The sequence below is a fragment of a genome, unplaced genomic scaffold (assembly GCF_019419815.1).
Source record: "Pyrus x bretschneideri cultivar Hongxiangsu unplaced genomic scaffold, Pyrus_bretschneideri_v1 Contig9, whole genome shotgun sequence".
NCBI classification, from domain to species: domain Eukaryota; kingdom Viridiplantae; phylum Streptophyta; class Magnoliopsida; order Rosales; family Rosaceae; genus Pyrus; species Pyrus x bretschneideri.
The window spans coordinates 4,195,582-4,216,793 of record NW_025999831.1 but is presented as its reverse complement, the minus strand read 5'-3'; the positions used below and the strand labels follow the sequence as shown (position 1 = coordinate 4,216,793).

At 37.2% G+C, this 21,212-nt stretch overlaps 2 protein-coding genes across 2 annotated transcripts; one reads left to right on the top strand and one right to left on the bottom strand.

Annotated features, from left to right (window-relative positions):
- Positions 1-7,734: 7,734 nt before the first annotated feature.
- On the top strand, positions 7,735-8,472 carry LOC125473605 (blue copper protein-like). The gene has a single exon (XM_048576678.1). It carries the CDS (start codon positions 7,772-7,774, stop codon positions 8,396-8,398), a length of 627 nt encoding a protein of 208 aa, XP_048432635.1. The 5' UTR covers positions 7,735-7,771; the 3' UTR covers positions 8,399-8,472.
- A 109-nt stretch (positions 8,473-8,581) lies between these two features.
- On the bottom strand, positions 8,582-11,252 carry LOC103958921 (actin). Its single transcript, XM_009371244.3, has 5 exons — positions 11,156-11,252; positions 10,564-10,636; positions 10,060-10,453; positions 9,088-9,701; positions 8,582-8,927 (listed from the first exon to the last, which is right to left on the bottom strand). The coding sequence occupies exons 2-5, from the start codon at positions 10,621-10,623 to the stop codon at positions 8,862-8,864; spliced, it is 1,134 nt and encodes a 377-aa protein (XP_009369519.2). The 5' UTR covers positions 10,624-10,636; positions 11,156-11,252; the 3' UTR covers positions 8,582-8,861.
- Between the last annotated feature and the right edge of the window lie 9,960 nt (positions 11,253-21,212).

The following is a 21,212-nucleotide window of genomic DNA, read 5'->3' as shown; positions in this document are numbered from 1 at the left end:
TTTGTATCATGTATATATATCCTTGTAATCTTGTAGAGAAAGATAATGAAAAAATAAGCATTCTCTTCCATTTGCATTCTCTTCCATAAGCATTCTCTTCCATTTGCATTCTCTTCCATTTTTCCACATTCATGTATCAATAACAAATATAATTTTTAGCCTACATACCTTTTTCTACAGGCGACGAGTTCATATTTAATTACAAACATGAAGACGATTTTGTGATGATAGTCACTCAAGCTGATTATGACTATTGCATTCCATCACTTCCTCTATCTCATTACGGTACCTTTACCGCCTTAACTTTTGATATACCCGGCACCTACTATGTCATTTGCGGTGAACCTGGTCACTGCAAAGCTGGCCAAAAGATTAAAATCAAGATCAATGCCCTCGAAATAGAAGATCCAGTAGTTAGTCCAAGCCCCTCTCCTTCTCCATCCTCACCATCAGGTTCTCCTTCTAATGCTAAAGCAATGTCACCAAGCTCAAAAATCACACGACCGCTCCCGGTTCTTAATCTTGTAATGGTCGGTGCAGCTGCTACCGCGGTTCTTATGTTGGTGGCTTGGGTTTCGCATTTTATCTACCGCCGTTTAAATGAATCCATGTTCCAAGCCGAAAAGAGTTCCCAAGTTGTTTAAATGTATTCTTTATTTTATTCAGATTGAATGTAGAATTTGTACTTTCATTAGTTTTAGTTGTTTTCCAAATACACTGTGGTTCAACTTACATATATGAAAAGATCATTCAGATTACATATATATCGATTTGTTTTTTTATTACGAGAAACTATAAGATGAGGGATATACAACAACAAAAAGAGTAGTGAAGGGAATTTTTTATTTCAACCAAACCAAATCAGTAACAAAGAACTAGTAACGAAAAAATTGAATCTTAATCATAATTTGCTCGCCTCCATGCTCATGTCCCTTCATAACACAGAGAAATCGACATGAATCGAATTCAAAAATGAAAACAAAAGGAAATTCCGTAACTGCTTAAATAGAAGAAGCGTTTCTGTAATACAAAATCTGTTGGTGCTACATGGAGCCAAGGCTGTAATCTCTTTGCTCATCCTATCAGCAATTCCAGGGAACATAGTGGAGCCTCCACTGAGGACAATATTTCCATACAGATGCTTCCTAATATCAACACCACACTTCATGATATCAAAAAAAATATTTGAGTTTTTAACCCTTCTGATAAAATGGACGGTTTATCGGCTTCAACTGCAAAGAATTGTCGTTCTTTATGGTCATAGATACTGTCTAGGATAAAAAAGGGCTTCAAATTTGCACGACTGGATCAACCTTGTTACCCATATATTTGCTCAGTTTACAACTGTACTTAAAATTGCAGAAACTTTTTGTGAAAATATAAAACGAATAAATGAAAAAGAAAAACTCAGTAAAATTAAGTAAACAGGGTGTGGAGTTTTATATGAAATGTCTCCACTTAATTAGTAGCGGAACCAGTCAACATAAATTGTATTTTATTTTGTAAGATTTCCGACGGGAGACTTTACATTCTTCAACGAGTCATCCCCTTAAGGCTGCATCCACATTTTGATAAACTGAAACAGATACATTAGATATATCTGTTGCATACTTAGATCATTCCAAAAAGCACGGTTGAATTTGGAACCCAGATAACAGATAGCTTGAAATTCATGTTCGTGAAACACCGTTGTACTCTAAAAGCCAAGCTGAACAACAAAGAGTACGTCGTCTACAAGAATAGGACTCTCCAACCTCCATAAGAACATAAAGAGTGCGAAGAAAAAGTAACTTTTTATTATGAACTTATGGCAGGATCAATACATAAAACCAAAAGCACACCGTATTACAAACTTTCTCATGCATTTTTAGGAGCATGCATGTGCTCTACTAATACATATAGTACTGCAGTACGCTACTATAACATTATGCAGAGCAGCTAAGGACATCAACGCTCGTATGAACTACACGCGATTAATTTGATCGCTATCCGGCTGCACAGGCGCCTGCACAACCTGTGTCGCCACCTTTCTACGGCAGCTCAACCCCCTCCCGACTTTTGAAGCTACTCTCACTGCCAACTTGACAAGGCTGGACACTATCTTAACTTTGACCTGGCCTCTCTTTGGAGGAAGCCTAGATAAAGCCATTGGTGTGAACTGGAGTAACACAAGAAGTTAGGTAAGATCAGAAATTAAGAACCAATGTTTAGTTTCCAAGTACAAAGAAAATGGGAATGAGAGTTGGTGTGGGAGTATAAAATGTCATTGGACGTCGACAATAACAGGGGGTTGACTCTTACAATCGGTCATATATCCGTTGTTACGGTTGATGCCAAGCAAGTGAAAAATAAGGGTTTGGAAGTTTGGATTAAAAAACAGTTGACCAAATGTAAGGATACAGACTGTTGGGATGGAGTGGTGAACTCTTGTTAGCATAATGTGTCTTAGTCAATCTTGAGTAGGCTAATAGTCTCTCTTGTAAAAATGGTGATTTTTTCCAGGCATACCGCTACTGGCCAAGACCAATAGATTGTTTGTTTTTAAGTTGTTAATAAGCCTTCTCTCAAAGTATTGTTATTCTGGAGGGGTTAAATCTATACTTAGGTTCTTTTCTATGCCTTAAAGACAAGGACTTTATAATTTTATTGTGTTAAATGCCAAAGAACAAGGATCACAAACTTATCGAAGGAGACTTCGAACCAGTCAGCAATCTTTGGGTAAAGAAAGGTGCCGAAAAATAGCACAATACATAAACAAAGGAATATTCTAGCAAATGTTTAAGAAACATTAATAATATGAGTATTAAACAAAGCATAATGACAATAACAAGAAAATAAATGACATATACAAGCCATCAGGCAAGTTTTCAACCTATTCGGGCAAGTTCGTGCAATTGCGGGCCATGTATTATTGAAGGGGTTCTACAAAGGGAATAGATACTATAAAAGGAAAGTAGCAGAGGTATAGATACAAAGGAACGTTTGAGATACAAAAGGAATAATGGAAAAGTTGGCTGCAGAGCTTTTAGAAGTCTTTGTGGCTTGAGTTGATCAATGTCCCTTTCTCTAATCCTTCTATTGTCTTTTATAGAAGTTTTCTTCTTCTGGAATTAAGCTTTCATGACTTAGTTCATTCTCTTTCATCCAAGTTGGTGATGTGACATTTGTCAAAGGATGAGCTCCCACTTGGATACTCAAGTTTTGATCCTCTTGAATTTACAAATGTTACCACAGTAGAGCACTTTTCTTTGAGAAACTCGGTTGAGTAAGCTTTCTTTATGTGCGAACGATGGTGAGCTCGCTGCCCAAACATATCACATCTAAAGTACTCTTGAATCATGGGCCAGCCACTATTCATATATGCTAAAATAAATATCCAAAATCACAAGTATGAGTTAATTATGATCCAAACACAGACAGACATACAGTTAAAAATGAAATAAATTAATCCTTATGTTTTGGAGGTTTTTTTGTTTTTTTTTTTTAACAAATGATATTTTCTACACTAAGTGGGAGGGGTGAGCTTAGCCTTACAATGGCTAACAATAATGTGATTCAAACTCACTTTTGGTAAAAATCGAACCTAAGACCTCTCACTAACACGTGAAGAGAAATATCACTAGACCGTAGTACTAAGTGACTATTTTAGAGTTAAAATATGAAGATTAAAGTTTTAATTTTTTTTATATATATAATCCAAACTAAGTCTGGTTGATAATTTAGAAAATGAAGCAACTCCAAAACTCCAACTATATAAAATGCTAACCAACCACATAAATTCCACTTCCATTCTCCTCTTTCAAGATTTCTCCTTTCGTCTCCCCACCGTTGCAAAATTATACCAATATTTTTTTAGTTGACAAAATTGAATTATGGGGAATTGTTGGACATCTCCTGATCCTCATCCCAACCTTACGAGGCTAAACACATCAATGCTGGTATGAACTATACATGATTAATTTGATCGCTATCCGGCTGCACAGGCGCCTGCACAACCTGTGTCGCCACCTTTCTACGGCGGCTCAACCCTCTCCCGACTTTCAAAGCTACTCTCACCACCAACTTGACAAGACTGGATAATATCTTAACTTTGACCTGGCCTCTCTTTTGGAGGAAGCCTAGATAGAGCCATTGGTGTGGGAACATAAATTAAGAACCAATGTTTTGTTTCCAAGTACGAAGAAAATGGGAATCAGACAGCTTTTTAATGTTGGTGTGGATAAAATGGCATGGGACGTCGATAATAACAGGGGGTTGACTATTACAATCGGTTAAATATCCGTTTATAGTTGATGCCAAGCCAGTGAAAAATAAGGGTTTGGAATTTTGGATTAAATAAACTGTTGACCAAATGGAATTAAGGATACAGACTGTAAGGATGAAGGATTCTCACGCAACCTCCCTCTGAAAGTGAGTGGTGAACTCTTGTTAGCACAAGGTGCCTTAGCCAATAGTCAAGCCTTGAGTAGGCTCATAGGCTCTTTTGTAAAAATAGTGATTTTTTTCCAACGTGCCAATGCTGGCCAAGACCAATATGTCAATTGTTTTAAATTGTTAATGAGCCATTTACTTGTGCCACAAGAAACTGGCCTTCTTTTCTATGCCTTGAAGACAAGGATTTTATAATTTTCTCACGTTAAATACCAAAGAACAAGGATCACAAATTGATCAAAGGAGACTTTGAACCAGTCAGCAATCTTTGGGTAAAGGGAAGATGCAGAAAAATAAAGCACAGTACATAAACAAAGGAATATACTAGCAAATGTTCAAGAAACATTTATAACATGTGTAATAAACAAAGCATAATGACAATAACATGAAAATAAATGACAAATACAAGCCATTAGGCGAGTTTCCAAGCTTGTCTGGCAAGTTCATGCAGGGCTGGCAATGTGCTATTGAAAGGGTTCTACAACGGGAATCGATACTACACAAGGGAAGTAGTAGAGGTATAGATACAAAGGAATGTTTGAGATAAAAAAGGAATAATTGAAAAGTAAGTTGTAGAGCTTTTAGAAGTCTTTTTGGCTTGAGTCGATCAGTATCCTTTTCTCTAATCCTTCTGTTGCCTTTTATAGAAGTTTTCTTCTTCTAGAATTAAGATTTTCTAACTCGATTCATTCTCTTTCATCCAAGTTGGAGATGTGACGTTCGTCAAAGGATGAGCCCTTTCTTGGATACTCAAGCTTTGATCCTCTTGAATTTACAGATCTTGAAGCACTTTTCTTTGAGAAACTTGGCTAAGTAAACTTTTTTTTGTTTGTGTGAACGACGGTGAGCTCGCTGCCCAAACCTGCCACGTCAAAAGTACTTTTGAATTTTGGGTCAGCCATTGTTCATTTTTACTAAAATAAATATCCAAAATAACAGTATGAGTTTAAAATGACATTAGGCCTTTGCCAGGCCCAATTTGTTTAATTATGGTCCAAACACATACAATTAAATATAGTTAAAAAATGAAAAAGAAATTAATGAAAATGATTTAAAACTTTGAATTTCAACTAAAAGTCATTTAATAACTTTATTTAATGATAAGGACAAGAGAAAGAAGAAAAAAAAAAACCTAATGAAAGTGCATATGTCTCACTCCCGTTTTCTACATGCCTATTTATATTAAGGGCAAATATTGTAGTGCTCATTCGGCATATAGACTGGGTACTGGTAGTGGTAGTGAATTTGAATTACATTATTGTTAGCCATTGTGAGGCTTAGCCCACTCCTTCACTCCCTTAATGTAGATAATATCGTTTGTTCAAAAAAAAAAAAATTATTGCCTAATAAATTTGAACAAGTTAATAAGTCTTTTGCTACAATTAGTACAAATAGATTGGATAAATTCCTCTTCTTTTTCTCATATGCTAATGAGAAATTGGAATCTTTTTTATGAGTCCATATTATATCATATATTTTACCTTATTCTTAGTATTAATTTATTGGTTATTTTGGTAAAATTTTGATACTTTGGATTATATTTTCAATGTAGGACATTCAACTTCCTCTGGAGCAAAAAGTGATCAAACGGATGAGTTTTGGAATGATTCTAATTGAAGAATGTTCGTGAGTCTTTCAAGATGATTGTAGCAAAGTTTCAGATTTTTCTACACTGTGGCAATGAAATAAAGACTCAGCGCGCAGCTTTCCCAGATTGATGTTTTTGAACGTTTTGGGCATTTTGGAGGTCCACATGGCATATTTTGAGGAAGATTCCTTCTGAGGATTTGTAGGGGACATCTTCAACTTTCAAAAGAGACTTTTTGGAACCAAATCGGGGTTGATTTGGTCAGTCAAAAGATGAATTGTCTGAGAAATCCAAATTTCAGTTTAAATAGAAACCTTTTTATTTCTTAGTTATCTTATTCTATTACGTTTCCTAGTTTTTAGAAGACCTTTTTTAGTAAGGATTTTATTTTGTAGTAGCATAAATAAGGCTTTTCAGCCATTAGGTTTTTTTTTTATTTTTTTAAAGAAAAGAGAGGAGAACGCATAAAATTTAGGGACGCACTACTTTGGAAGATTCAAGTTTATTTTAAGGTGTTTTCTATCTATGTTTTTAATAATATTTTGTTTTATGATTGTTCGCATCTAGTTTCGTTTGATAGGGCGAAGCCACGAGCCTTAGCAAGAATATGTAGTTTATTTTCAATGTGCTTATGATATTATGCATGCAAGTTTTGAATTATTAATCACCTTGTTGAAACTATCCAATTGTCTTGATGATTGGCTTCCATTAGGATATTTAAAAAAGTAATCAATTTTGACAGAGGTCTGTCCCTGGAATTGGCGCTAGCTTCTTGTGGTTAATATGTGTAACTTCTTAGGATGGACGACACATCTCAAGGGTTATATGGTTTTTCAAAAGGTTTTCACAAAATTTAATGAGTCCTGCATATTCACATTCGATCTAGACGCCACATACGGGTTGCATGTTAGATACACGTTTTATGTTGGAGGTTCCAGGTAGAATATATATTAAGAAAACCTAACCTTTAAATAAGCATGTGTAAGGCATAAGTAATTGGAATAACTACGTAGGATTGTTAAAGTGACGGCGGAACCTAGTGCTCAAATTTATTTTCAAAGCTATTTTCTTTTGCGTCCTTTACTTTGCCAATTTATTTAATTGTATACTTTGCCAATTTATTTAATTGTTTTTAATTAAATTCGTTTTTAATATTTTAGGTAATAAAATCAACCTCTTCCAAACTTTGTTTTCAAATAATTAATTAAGATTTGGTATTTACATAAATTATTCATTCAATCCTTGTGGAGAACGACCTTGCTTAAGCTGTTATACTACGATAACCTTGTACTCTTCTAAGTATTTTTAAGTGTTTTATCCCTACTTTTGCAGGTGGTAAAATCTCTCTCACTTTTTATGCACTAAATTTGCATCATGCAATCCAAAGGCCCGAGTTCGATTCTCACTTCTTCACTATGATTTATAATAAAATAAAATGTTTCATCATACATGGAAACGAGCAGAAGTTGGATGCAAAAGCAGCCGACAAAACGCCAGAAAATTGGAATTCGATTATTAATTAAGCGTGGGCAATATTATTCCTAAATGGAATTCCTATTACTTGTCTGATTTTATAAACCGTTTTCCAACTGGATTTGGGAAACATTTTCCGTTTGGGACACTGACTATATCTATCTATCTATATATCACGCATGCTCACGCCTTATTTCCCTTCATCTAAATTTCATTCATTCATTCTGCTTTCTGCTGTCTGCTTTCCTAATTGCTTGTTTATTGTTTACTGTTTTAGTCATGGCTCTAAGAAACACTGCTGCCGTGAATTTCATCATTATGATGATTTTCTTTGGTGCTTGTTCCGCTACCGTTTATACGGTTGGCGGCGATTTGGAAGGATGGACTGACAGTGGCGCCGTTGATTACAACAAGTGGGCTTCATCGAAAAAATTCTATGTGGGCGACGAGTTCATATTTAATTACAAACATGAATATGATTTTGTGATGATAGTCACTCAAGCAGATTATGACTATTGCATTCCATCACTTCCTCTATCTCATTACGGTACCTTTACCGCCTTAACTTTTGATAAACCCGGCACCTACTATGTTATTTGCGGTGAACCTGGTCACTGCAAAGCCGGCCAAAAGATCAAAATCAAGATCAATGCCCTCGAAATAGAAGATCCAGTGGTTAGTCCAAGCCCCTCTCCTTCTCCATCCGCGCCATCAGCTTCTCCTTCTAATGCCAAAGCAATGTCACCAAGCTCAAAAATCACACGACCGCTCCCGGTTCTTAATCTTGTGATCGTCGGTGGGGCTGCTACCGCGCTTCTTATGTTGGTGGCTTGGGTTTCGCATTTTATCTACCGCCGTTTAAATGAATCCATGTTCCAAGCCGAGAAGAGCTCCCAAGTAGTTTAAATGTATTCTTTATTTTATTCGGATTGATTGTATATGAATTTTTACTTTCATTCGTTTCAGTTGTTTTCAACATACACTGTGGTTCAACTTACATATATGAAAAGATTATTTAGATTACATATATATTTATTTGATTTTTATCATGAGAAAAGCTATAAGATGAGAGATGTAGAACAACAAAAAGAGTTGTGAAGGGGATTTTTGACTTCAACCAAACCAAATCAGTAACAATACATAATTTCTCTACAACAAAGCACTAGTAATGAAAAAATTGAATCTTAATCATAATTTGCTCGCCTCCATGCTCATGTCCCGTCATAACAAACACAGAGAAATCGACATGAATGAAATTCGAAAATGAATACAAAAAGAAATTCCGCAACCGCTTGAATAGAAGAAGCCTTTCTGTAATACAAAATCTGTTGTGTAGATTCTTTGTTCCCCGCTTGCTTTGTTTGCGCGATTAGAAGCATTTCCTGTGAACAATTGAGGGGCCAGACTCATCGTACTCCGCCTTTGCAATCCACATCTGCACTCAGAAATAGAAATAGCTTTGAGTATGAATACATTAAGTTACCTCCCGAATGAATTGTCACATCAGCATTTTGACAAACAAGAAATTAAGAAAGAAGAGGTGTTTTAGCTGTTTTCAATTGAAAAGACGCACACATACGTGCGCGACAAATTACCTGTTGGAAGGTGCTGAGGGATGCTAAAATGGAGCCTCCAATCCAGACACTGTATTTCCTCTCAGGTGGTGCTACGACCTTAATCTTCATGCTACTTGGAGCCAAGGCTGTAATCTCTTTGCTCATCCTGTCAGCAATTCCAGGGAACATAGTGGAGCCTCCACTGAGGACAATATTTCCATACAGATCCTTCCTAATATCAACATCACACTTCATGATAGAGTTGTATGTGGTTTCATGGATACCGGCAGCTTCCATTCCAATCATGGATGGCTGGAAGAGGACTTCAGGGCACCGGAATCTCTCAGCTCCTATAGTGATTACCTGTCCATCAGGTAGCTCGTAACTCTTCTCCACAGACGAGCTGGTCTTTGATGTCTCTAGCTCTTGTTCATAGTCAAGAGCAATATAGGCTAACTTCTCCTTCATGTCCCTCACAATTTCCCGCTCAGCAGTTGTGGTGAAAGAGTAACCACGTTCAGTCAAGATTTTCATGAGAGCATCTGTAAGATCACGACCTGCCAGGTCCAAACGAAGGATGGCATGTGGAAGGGCATACCCTTCATAAATTGGAACTGTGTGGCTCACACCATCCCCTGAGTCGAGAACAATACCTAAACACCAAAACATTCGTGACCAAAAAGCATTAGAATGCAAGTTTTGTCACTACCACAGAGACTCGAAAAATAAACATTTTATTTCTTTCAAGCATTGTAGAGCAGTACTTTGACAAATATCAGCCGTTACTCCACTTAAACAATGAACCCAATAGGTGGTACAAAAGGATTTTCTTCCCTAAGCTAAACCATGAATGCAGTCGTGCAATAGGCCGAATAAAGATGATCACACATGTATTCTTATCCTATGAGATCCATGGAACTATTTTTGGTTCCGAAACATTTCTGATAACAATAATAATACATGATGCATCATACAGAGAAAACAAATCAATTACTCAATTGAATTGCTTACCAGTTGTACGCCCACTAGCATATAGGGAAAGGACAGCCTGGATTGCAACATACATAGCCGGGGTGTTGAATGTCTCAAACATAATTTGAGTCATTTTTTCACGATTGGCCTTGGGGTTAAGGGGTGCTTCTGTCAGGAGAACTGGATGCTCTTCCGGAGCCACACGGAGCTCATTGTAGAATGTGTGATGCCAGATCTTCTCCATGTCATCCCAATTGCTTACAATACCGTGCTCAATTGGATATTTCAAGGTCAAAATACCTCTCTTCGATTGAGCCTCATCCCCTACATAGGCATCCTTTTGACCCATACCAACCATCACACCAGTGTGACGAGGACGACCTACAATGCTGGGAAATACAGCCCTTGGAGCATCATCTCCAGCAAATCCAGCCTGCATTATCAGCTCAAATATTCAGTACTTAAAACAAAACAAAAAACCCAATAAATTCGGAAAAATAAAGACATTGTAGGATCGCAAAAGAATGGTCACGGGACACGTACCTTGACCATTCCAGTACCATTGTCACAAACAAGGGGCTGGATATCTTCAGATTCTGCCATTTTCTATTGCTTTCTGCAGAAAGAAACCAAACAACTCAATCAAATTATCGCAAACAATCACATTCATTTGCATCTAGATATGCTGACAATTTATAAATGATGGGAAATCAACGTACAGAAATCATCTGAAAAGGATGACACATTATATAAAAACAATCAAGTTATGCAGATCATCACAGAAACATGAAAAATCGAAAGGAGCTATCAATCCACTGCCTACCCAAGTTTATGAACCCAAAGCCACCATAGAGACCAAACTACAAACACATGCATTCCCAAATCACAAATGTAGGTAATATTTCAGATGATCAAGAAAAACCCATCAATGTTTTCAAGAATCATACACAACTTGCAAGCTGGGCATAGCCAAATTCACTCTCTCCACCGAAATTCAAATTCCCCATCCCCATAATTTAGATTAGATTAGAATATCGCTTGAATAAATCGATAATCAAGCAAAACCCAGATAAAAATACATCGAAGAAAACGAAATCAATGCAAAACACAAAAGGAAAATGGAAAAAGTTTGTACCTTCGAATGGAAATGGAAGAAACTATTTGGGTTGTGCGTTTCGTTTCTCTCTCTTTGTTAAGAGAATGGCCGAGGTACCCGCCCTCTTGTTTTTAAAACAGGAAGCTCTCCCAAATGAAATTCACCTTAAATGAACCCCAAATTCGCCATCTTCAGATCCTGACCGTCGGTTGGGAATATCTGATCAACGGACCCCATGACGAGTCTCGCTGATGGTGGAAACAGCTGGATTCGCCTTCGGTCTTTGTGCTTGTCAGGACGGATTTGCCCCTGACATTACTGCTAATGGCCCACCTGTCCTTCCAATTGTGACCGAGGGTATATTGGGAAACATGGTCGTTTCATCTTGCATCCGGCATGGAAATGTAACCCCATTTTCCTAAATTAATTTTCTTTTCAAAGTTTGAATCACCAACGGATAGATCATGTTCTGGTTTCATTTGCGGAATTAATATGACTTAAATTGAAATAAGTTTGGAACAAACAAGTTTTGGTATAAATTTTTTTATTTTATTACAACGATATTTTTACGCTAAGGAGAGAAGGAGTTCACGATGGGTAGTGTAATTTGGTATCGAATTTATCATCTATGAGATTCAAATCTAAGATATCTCATTTTCAAATAAAGAGGAATATCATCCGACCGTAGTACTGAATAGCTTGGTATAAAAAAATTATGAATTAACTTTTGTAATAATAGTCTTTTTAAATTTTAGATAATACATCTAATTGTGTTGGCGCATGTTGGGTAACTTGTTGGTGCATAACTAAGTCGATATGAGCTATATAAACTTTCACAAGAGTTTCATTAGTAACTATTCATTTTAAGAGTTTCATTAGTAACTATTCGTTTTGAGATGCAGCGCCTAAGTGGCGAGCACTTCCTTTAGTCAGACATAGATTGAATAGAATTTATGTTTATACTGTACCTATGTATAAGGTGAGCACATCCGCTTTTGCCTATGTGGCTATTCTTCCATCTGTCATTATCATCTTATTGTATGAATCAATAATTTGCAATCTTATTTATAAAGTAACTAAGTGCACTCACAAAAAGATTAAACTTATAGCCAACAAGATTGGTTGAGTTGGTAATAATAGTTCTCTTCGCTAAACCAACACATAGGTTCAAGTCATACTGCCAGCAATCCCTCTTGGTAGACAATCTGTAAAAACAAAATAAAAAAGGTTAAGACCCCCTCTGTAAGCTCTTAAAGAGACTTGTAATATGTCTTGACCCTAAACTGGTATAGGTTCCCATTTCGCTAACTTTTTGTTACCAAAAGAAAAAAGTTTAATCTCACATGATTAGTTTCTTGCTATTTATCTTAATATGAACAAGTAGGGGTTATGTATAGTAACAATTTGTAGAGTACAAGCAACGCATAGTTAGTTGATCATACATCACTTCCAAATTCATCAAAACAAACTACATAGCAAATAAGCACTTCAATACCACATTTGACTTCCAAAAATACCCTTGTACTTGCAGAATTGTCAAATAAGGAAGAGGAGAGGGGCAAATTGGTCATGCCAAGGAGAACATTTTATTTAGCTAAATAGGATGCCCCCTGAATCGCTTTATTTAAGTGGGTGGAAGGTATGTGGGGTTGGGTGGCAGTAATTATGCATGGGACGGTGCGCTTTTGCCAAAAGAACAAATTGCCAACTCAGCAATTCGGTTTCCAACTGATAGGAGATCACGTTGGCGTGGTATCTTCACGTGCGGCCGCTTCCACGGACACTCGTTCGTTTCGCCTATCTTGTCGCTCCTCCTCCTCGCCGTTGACCAGTAAATTCGTCAACAGCTAAACCAACGGTGGATGGAACACATGTAAAATTCGTCTCAACAGCTAAACCAACGGTGGATTCGAACACGTGTAAAATTCGTCGACAGCTAAACGAACGGAAGCGTGAAATGCATAACTACCGGCAGGCTCACAACGTGGTCACTCGTCTATGAGCCAGTCTTCTATTAAAGTTCCCTTTTTCTCCCCTTTTAAAACTTCTAAAACATTCTTTAGCTTTCTTTTTTAATTTTATAATCCAATGAATCCTTATACAATTCAATGGTAATCCAATGAATCTTTAATGGATTGTAAAGGGTGTTAGCACGACAGATGGATGCAGATAATTTTGTAGACAATGAAATATTCATAATAACTTATCATGTGATCAGCATGTGAACATATAACTGTAACTTTAATGTTATATACAGTGATTAATTATAGGTCTCTTAAGAAATGAACAAGGACTGAGCCATCAAAGAGCAAGAAAGGTCTAATATTGACCACAACCTTAATACGAATTGTTTTCTCATTTTTTTGTTGTTGATCATAGTTTTCTTAAGAGTGGAACTAGTGGCAAATCACAGTTATCCATTCCTTTCGGGCCTAGAGAGGGTATAAGGAATTTCACATTGCTTGTGGTCACAATCAAGCAGACTTACCAGTTTGGAGCATTGAACTCAGGACCTCCCATTTTTTTGTTTATTGAGGAGCAACAGTCTGCGCCCTTACCGTTGGACCACTTATTATAGTTTAATTTTCTTAAGAGCTGGGAGGCACGACAATGTGTTAGGTTTTAACAAAATAAGAAGCAATGCAACACTATGAGGTTGATTTTTTTTTTTTTTTGGACAAACAATATTATCTACAAGGGAGGAGGTGACTAAGCCTCACAATGGACTTGTAATAATATGGTTCAAATTTGTCTTTGGCAAGAATTGAACCTAAGGCATCTCACTTACAAGTGAAAAGGAATACCATCAGACCGTAATACTAAATGACTTGAAATTTATTTAGAACTTTATTTACTTCGCTCTCATAATTTGTTAATTTGTAGTATTGTTAATTTGTTAACACCAGAGTTTAAAATTTGAGAACTTTATTTACCTCACTCTTGTAATTCGATCTAAATATTCAATTTATTCACTGAGACATTTTGTCGAACACTTGATGAGCGATGTAGAGAGAATTTGTCAAGTGTTGTTCATGTAACCTATCGAGAGACATCGATATTACATCAAACACTTAATAGGTACAAAGAAACCCCTACAAAACATTTGAAAAGCCCTCAAAAGACCTTTACATAAATATTTTTTGAACTCCAACTTAGGTCTTAGTATGCATCCACCTTTGGTCCTATGATTAGTTAAATTTAACTAATTGCAGTGAGAATTGCCCGGGAAAAATATACTTTTTGGTATAGTGAAAGACATTATTTAGTTAGAAAATAGGGATCTAAATCTAAATGCACATCTTTATCCATGTGAAGAACATCTTTTCTTTTAGGGTTTTGGGGTCGGCCATCGGTCATCATCATGGCTAGTTTGGTCCCGCATGTACGCTAAAAGCAGCTCTTTTCTTTTTTAATAACCTTCTTTTAGGCATGGCCACCTAATGCATGAGAGATTTTTCAATATGATTGGTACACGAGATGGTATATTATGTGTTATTATACAAATGGTGGGATATATGTGCTAAAAAATTAATAACTTAAAAAATAAAATTTTTCACCCCTTCTATTAAAACACATGATGTACCACTTATATTCCAGTCACAACTAAAAATTTCTCCTAATGCACCAATGAATTTTTTGGGTCGAGTTCATTAGGCTTGCCTTCTTTATTTAGAAATTGTGAGCAATGGATTTATTTCTTTCGTTAATTTTCTACCTATTTTGGTAAATTCATGGGTCCACATTAGGGGTGGGTACGAGTTAGGCCAAACCCAAAATTGAAGGGATCGGACCGGACCTGCTTGAAAATACAATGGGTCAGACCGGGGTGAATTATACTATTTTCAAACTAAGAATCGGACCTAACCCAGCCCGTATAAAACGAGCCGTTTCCTACTGGTCCAACGAGTACCCTGTTTTTTTTTTCCTTCTAATTTTCAATATCTTCTCCAGCTTCTCTTGCTCGATTTTATGCAAAATAACAAACAAACAATAACTGTGAGAAGATGTATCAGAATAGCATTGCAAATATGATAAAGAAACAGACAAAATCAAAGCATGGGTCATATTGTAATCCACTACAGAAACTAGGTGTTCTAATAAAAACCCCATCTGGGCGTTTGGCAACAAAAGAAAAATGGAGAAAGCACCACCGAAGCACAGGCTACACAGATCCAACTTCCTCGCCGGAGAAAGAAAGCTTGAGTTGACCACGTTGTGCGCCTTCTCAATTCTCTTCACCACTCCCCACTGCAGCTGGACGACTCAAACGAGGAGATCCAATTGAAAATTTCACAAATTTTGTAAATTAAAATTAAGAAATTGGAAGAAATGAGGGAAATGAGTTACCTCGGTGTTAAGATCGAAGGAGGAGAAGAGGAGTTGGTGGGGGAGGAGGGCTGCGATAGCATATCATTTCTTGGTAGGGTATGGGTGTGGGTGTGGTGTGTCTGTGCTCCGGGAAGGAGAGTTGCAGAGATGGGGGGAGAAGAAACAAAGCAGAGGAATGAGGGAGAATGTTCAAGAGATTGGGGGAGGGGAAACACGGGGAAGTGGGGTGGGTGTGTGTATGTGTGTGTGTGTGTGTGTGTGTGGAGTGGTCTAGAGAGTGAGAAATGTCACGGCCCACGGGGAGGAACAAAATGAAGTGGGCCTGGGAGACAGTAACAGTACCGAACACGGGGGTATTTTTGCAAACTGGCCAATTCGGGTACCCATTTTTCTATACTTTTGGAACTGGCCCGAACCTAAAATTTCAAAGGCCCGCTCCGTCCCGTTTCTCTTTTGTAAAATTAGGACCCGCCCCGTACCCACCCCTAGTCCACATGTTAGCTAAATTAAAAGTATTCCTATAAAATTTGAAGCCATTTTATGACTGACGTAGTAACGATATAACTGTTTAAGTTTATTGGCATAACTGTCCATGTGGATAGGGTAATTATCCGTCTTCACATCTTTAAGAAACATACATTTTGTTCACAATCCCCGAAGGAACGCACCTAATGGGTCTTCGACCCTTTACTGCATGCATGGATGCAAGTTGATGCAAGTTTAGAGCATTATTATACCTCCTCATATTATTTCTTTCATTGTAAAAAAATTTAGCAATTTGGTATTTTAAGTTTGGGTAGTTTTGATACTTTATGTATTAAGATTTTCCTATTGTTTTTCTGCATGTTTAGAGTTAGGTCTTTATGCATAAACAGCTTGTAACTTGGTAGAAGGGTAAAGTCTTGACAAGTTCAGTCCTTCCACTGTATAATAGTCTTGGCGATTTGTAACTTCTTCTTTATACTTGTAAATTAAATAAGAATCAGAGTTTGCAATCAATTTTTCTTCTTTTCACATCCTTGATTGTTAACATGCCATAATAGCAGATTCAATTATTTGCGACAAGTTTTAAGCGATTAGTAGTGTCACTCAGTATGATCTAATGGTAAGTTAAGTCCAACTTAAATTTTTCGCCAGTAAAAAGCAGCATTAGGGGCATGCAAGCAGTTCATCGGAGCATGCCCCTAATTTCATTACAGGGGTTCCAATTTTCATTCTTCTATATATTTCATACGTACATATTGAATTTCCTACAACTATTATATTACTTTTCATTTTTTTAACTAATGAACCATAAAACATAATTTCATGGCCGATGAAGAAAAAAAAAATTATATATATATATATATATATATATCCCAAATCGCTAAAACTATTCATTAGTTGGAGCAAGATGTTGACTTCAATTAAGTTGAAGTTTGTTTGTTGTACAAAAAAATATTTGAATAAGGAGGGGCCCTATTATATTCCCACAAGGCCCTTGAAATGTTAGATACAACCCAACCCATGGAAAAGTTAACAATTTAGTGTATTTTAAATAATGAGTAGTTTTAGTACCTTACATATCAAGGTTTTGTTCAAAAGTGGGTCTTAAATACACTTTGTAACTTAGTAAAAGGTTAAATCTGTAAATTGAGGGGTGTGACATGGAGAGAAAGAGAGTGGAGAATAGGCTTGAGGAATTGTATGTTAATTCCCCAGTCCTTGTGCCTTTATTTATAGTAATAAGGAGGAGAGAAACTTGCTCTCCAAGTAATACAAAGTCTATTAGGAAAGATCTTCTAGATCCCAAAGGGTTCCTAATTTATCTCAACTTAAGATTTACATAATCACAATATGTATTAGAACATATGTCACAACACTCCCCCTTGAATGTGCAAATACTTAAGTAGGTAACGCATCAGATCTTCAGGCAAATGTAGAAGCAGTTGATGAAGTCGTCTTATCTAGTCAGCACAAGTAACGAATACAAGTCTCAAAAAAAATGGAAGAATGCATGGTTGGTAAAACTCATAAAACCTTGCTATGGCAAAACCTAAGGTGGGACAAAAGTCCATAGCTAAAGGAGAAAAGTGAGAAGTTGCATTAATCAAAACTATACGCCTTTAGGACATAAGTATGACATACACAAGGGTATGACCAACCCAGAATGGGTGCCTCGTCAAAACCTAGTCAGGTAGCAAAAACCCAGTGGGAAAAATGCTCCTAATCGTAGGGAAAAAAGTACATTAAGGCCAAGTGAGTATACTTATGGATACTCCCCCTAAGTTTGACAAAACTTCTAAATGAAACTACAAGCATCACAACTGAGAAAGTTACGCATACCAATTCCTTGAACAAACTTTTGGAAAGTAGACTTCGGCATTGACTCTGTGTAGAGGTCGACAAGGTTGTTTGGGATCTAATTGCTTGACTTCAATCTTCTGATGCTCAGGTTGATGTAGATATAATATGCTTGGCATTGACTTGTTTAATGTATCATGATCTAGTCGATACATACAACGTTGTCTTCATGTATCATTGTTGGGAATCAAGGATGGATGAAAATTGTAAGAAGTTCGAATATGCTCGACAAGAGTTCTCGACCATATCTTTCCCATGATAAGATACAGTGAGTCTTGGAACAATTCAAGGGTTTCGTAAACAAGGTCTATCTGGTTGACCTCCAAGATATTGTAGTGATCCTTAATGGTAAAGACATAACCATTCGAGAACGTACCTTGTGTGATCAAATGGTTTGTTTGATTCAACGAATCCCACAAGGTAGGCATCATTCCAAAGATTAAGGGGGTGTGATCTATTCTGAGATGAATAGGGATAGATAAGCCCAAACTCGTAGTAACAGAAAAACATCTTTAACACCAAATTGGTGGTAGTGTGTAGGTGTAGTGCTGTTTTATGCCAAAAGATTATCAGCATATAAGATGTTCGATTCTAGTGCATTGAGTTAAGTACAACAAACACCAATGGTACTTAGATATGATTGCCTCACGTTCCAATATGGAACCTTATGCTTTATACTCCATAAAGTTTGCATTTGTATCTAGTGTACACACGATCAGGGTATACTCAGTCGTAACACCTTATGGGTCTAGTTTGAGTGGTGGACCAAAATACCATCAGAACTAGCTCGAAACTTCAGGTCAAGGTAATGTTGAGTTTTCCTAAGATCAGTCTTCTTAGGGGGCGTTTGTTTGCCTTCACTAAGTTGGACTGGACTGGACTGGACTAGCTATTAGTCTAATACTGTGTTTGTTCCATGCTGGGACAAACATTAATGAGATTAAAGGGGACTAGCATGGACAAAACCCTTCACTAAGAGGTCTTGGTGGGACCCCCCAATAACCATGGGACTAGCTAAGACTATCCTTTCTTTCTCGTCCTCGTCATGCTCAACGACCACTCTCGACAGACTCCTCATCATCTCCGGTCACCTAGATCAATCATTAATTTTCCAACTCTCTTTCAGATCCATTTCACAACCAACTTTCATACAAAATATACCAAATTGAAGCTGGGAGTGACAAGATTACGATTTTACCTGAATCGAGGCCAAAATGTGGTCGAATATGGCTGGAAAATGGCCTGGAAGTCTCGGCCTGTTTGGGCTTCTTCAAATCCATGACAGATTCAAGCATTCAAAGCTAAGATCTCGGTCCAGGGATGGTGATGAATTTTTTGGCGGTGCTAACTTCATCCAATTTAACGAGGGTTGGCTGGAAAACACATCGGGAAACCTGCAACTCGTCGGGAAAATTGGAGCCGTGAGGTCCCATTCGAACAACGCATAGCTAGAGAGGGAGGGAGGATAGAGAAATAGAGACTGGAATCAATAAGGAGTTTGACCAAGAATGAGAAAGAGACATGAATTGAGAGGTCTAAGAGGAAAAAAAGAAGGAGAGGGTGGGACGATGAGAGAAGAGGAAAAGAGTGGGACGGAAATGGTAGGAAAAAATGAAGAAAAAGATAAGATCATAATAAAATATTAATAATTTATATATATTAAATAATATAATATTATAATTTGTTATTATCCAGCTTCTTAGTCCAATACTGCACCAAACGCTTCACTAAGTTAGTCCAGTTTAGTCTAGTCTAAGCCAGTCCAGCTTAGTCCTTGAAGCTAATCCAGTCCGAAATAGTCCAACTTTAGGTGCAAGTTAGTTTTCTCAACTTTAGCAATTTCGGATTTTGTACATTCAGGGGCATATATCCCTAATTGATCAAATATTCACTTAGATGGGTATATCATATCCGCCCGGATAGTTCTGCATCTGCAAAGTGAAGGCCTCTTGATAACTGAGAGAGTGTTCTTGTGGTCTAGAACTATTTGACTTAGTACATGTAAGTCTTTTGGAAACTCCATGTAGGTTTCGTATCAGGATCCTAGAGATACTACAACCACGTTTGTAATGCTGCAATTAATCACAAGGCGTATGAAAGAGACTTTGTGCCACAAGGCGTCAATCATACTATTTCATTCATCTCATTCGTCATCAATTGATTCTTCTAGTTGACCAATCAGTTCTACGTTGACACTAATCAACAGAACGCGGTTCGTTATCATCACTTTTCATTTATGTCAATAGTTACCATATAAATGAAACATCATTTATGATAATCTCATTCCAATTCCATATTTCATCCAAACTAGTATACTGGACCAAGAACTTCAGGTCTCGGGAGTAATCCGAATTTAATCTCATGAGATGAAAAAAATTAAGACAGCATTCGAGGGGCAGATTTGTTCATGCCATGTTCCTCCAATTTTGGGAAGTGAATCCTCGAATCAAGTGATCTGCCATGCTTCTAGCGCAGGACAGATTGATTGGCCAACCGCCAATGTACGAGGGTCAACCACAGTAGTGGCGTTCCTGCTTTCGGGACGAATGTCCATCATACATTTGGTACATTCATCTTTGTAGGCACATTTACTACTGATATATGTAATCTCGTCACTTTTGCTAGATCAGAGGAAGTATCTGATTATACATTAACGACTTAGATTGGGATCGAGATGAGATATAGTAGTGACGTCCACAATAATTCATGTCGTGCTTTTTGGAATGTTGACATTCTTATCTCCCTTTAACGGTGGGGAAGACCATTTCATACAAGTGATAATCCGCAAAATGAGCAGTAAAGAGATCGCCTGTCAAAGGTTCTAAGTAACAAATATTAGAAGGAGAATCATAACTGACATAGATTTCCATCCTTCCTTGAGGACCCATTTTTTCTTTTGTACGTAAGGGTGGCGCAAAATGGCACATAAACCACACAACCGAAGACGTGCAAATGCGATATATCAGGTTCATATCTGGTAACCAACTAACACACGCTTTATAAGATTGGGTCGTGACGGGTCTCAAGCGAACGAATATGGTTGCTCAATATTGCATGGCCCTAAGCAGAGATCAGGAACTTGGTACATATGACAAATCGATCGCGCAATCATTTGCAGACATTTAATGAATGCTTCTGCTGGGTCATTCTGGGTATGAACATGGGGTACTTGATGTTCAACTTCAAAACCCAACTGACATGCAATATCCATCGAAAGTTTTCGATGTAAATTCTCCAACTTATCTAATAAAATAGATTTGATCAGATGATTATGGTGGTGAGCCCTGAGCTTGTTAATCTGAGCCACTAGTGTGGAGAATGCAGCTTGTGGACAACAGCCACACGTGTTACCAACGTGTAGAAGCATCAACCAATACCATAAAGTATCTAAATAGTCTGCATGGTGGTTGAATCAATCCACAAA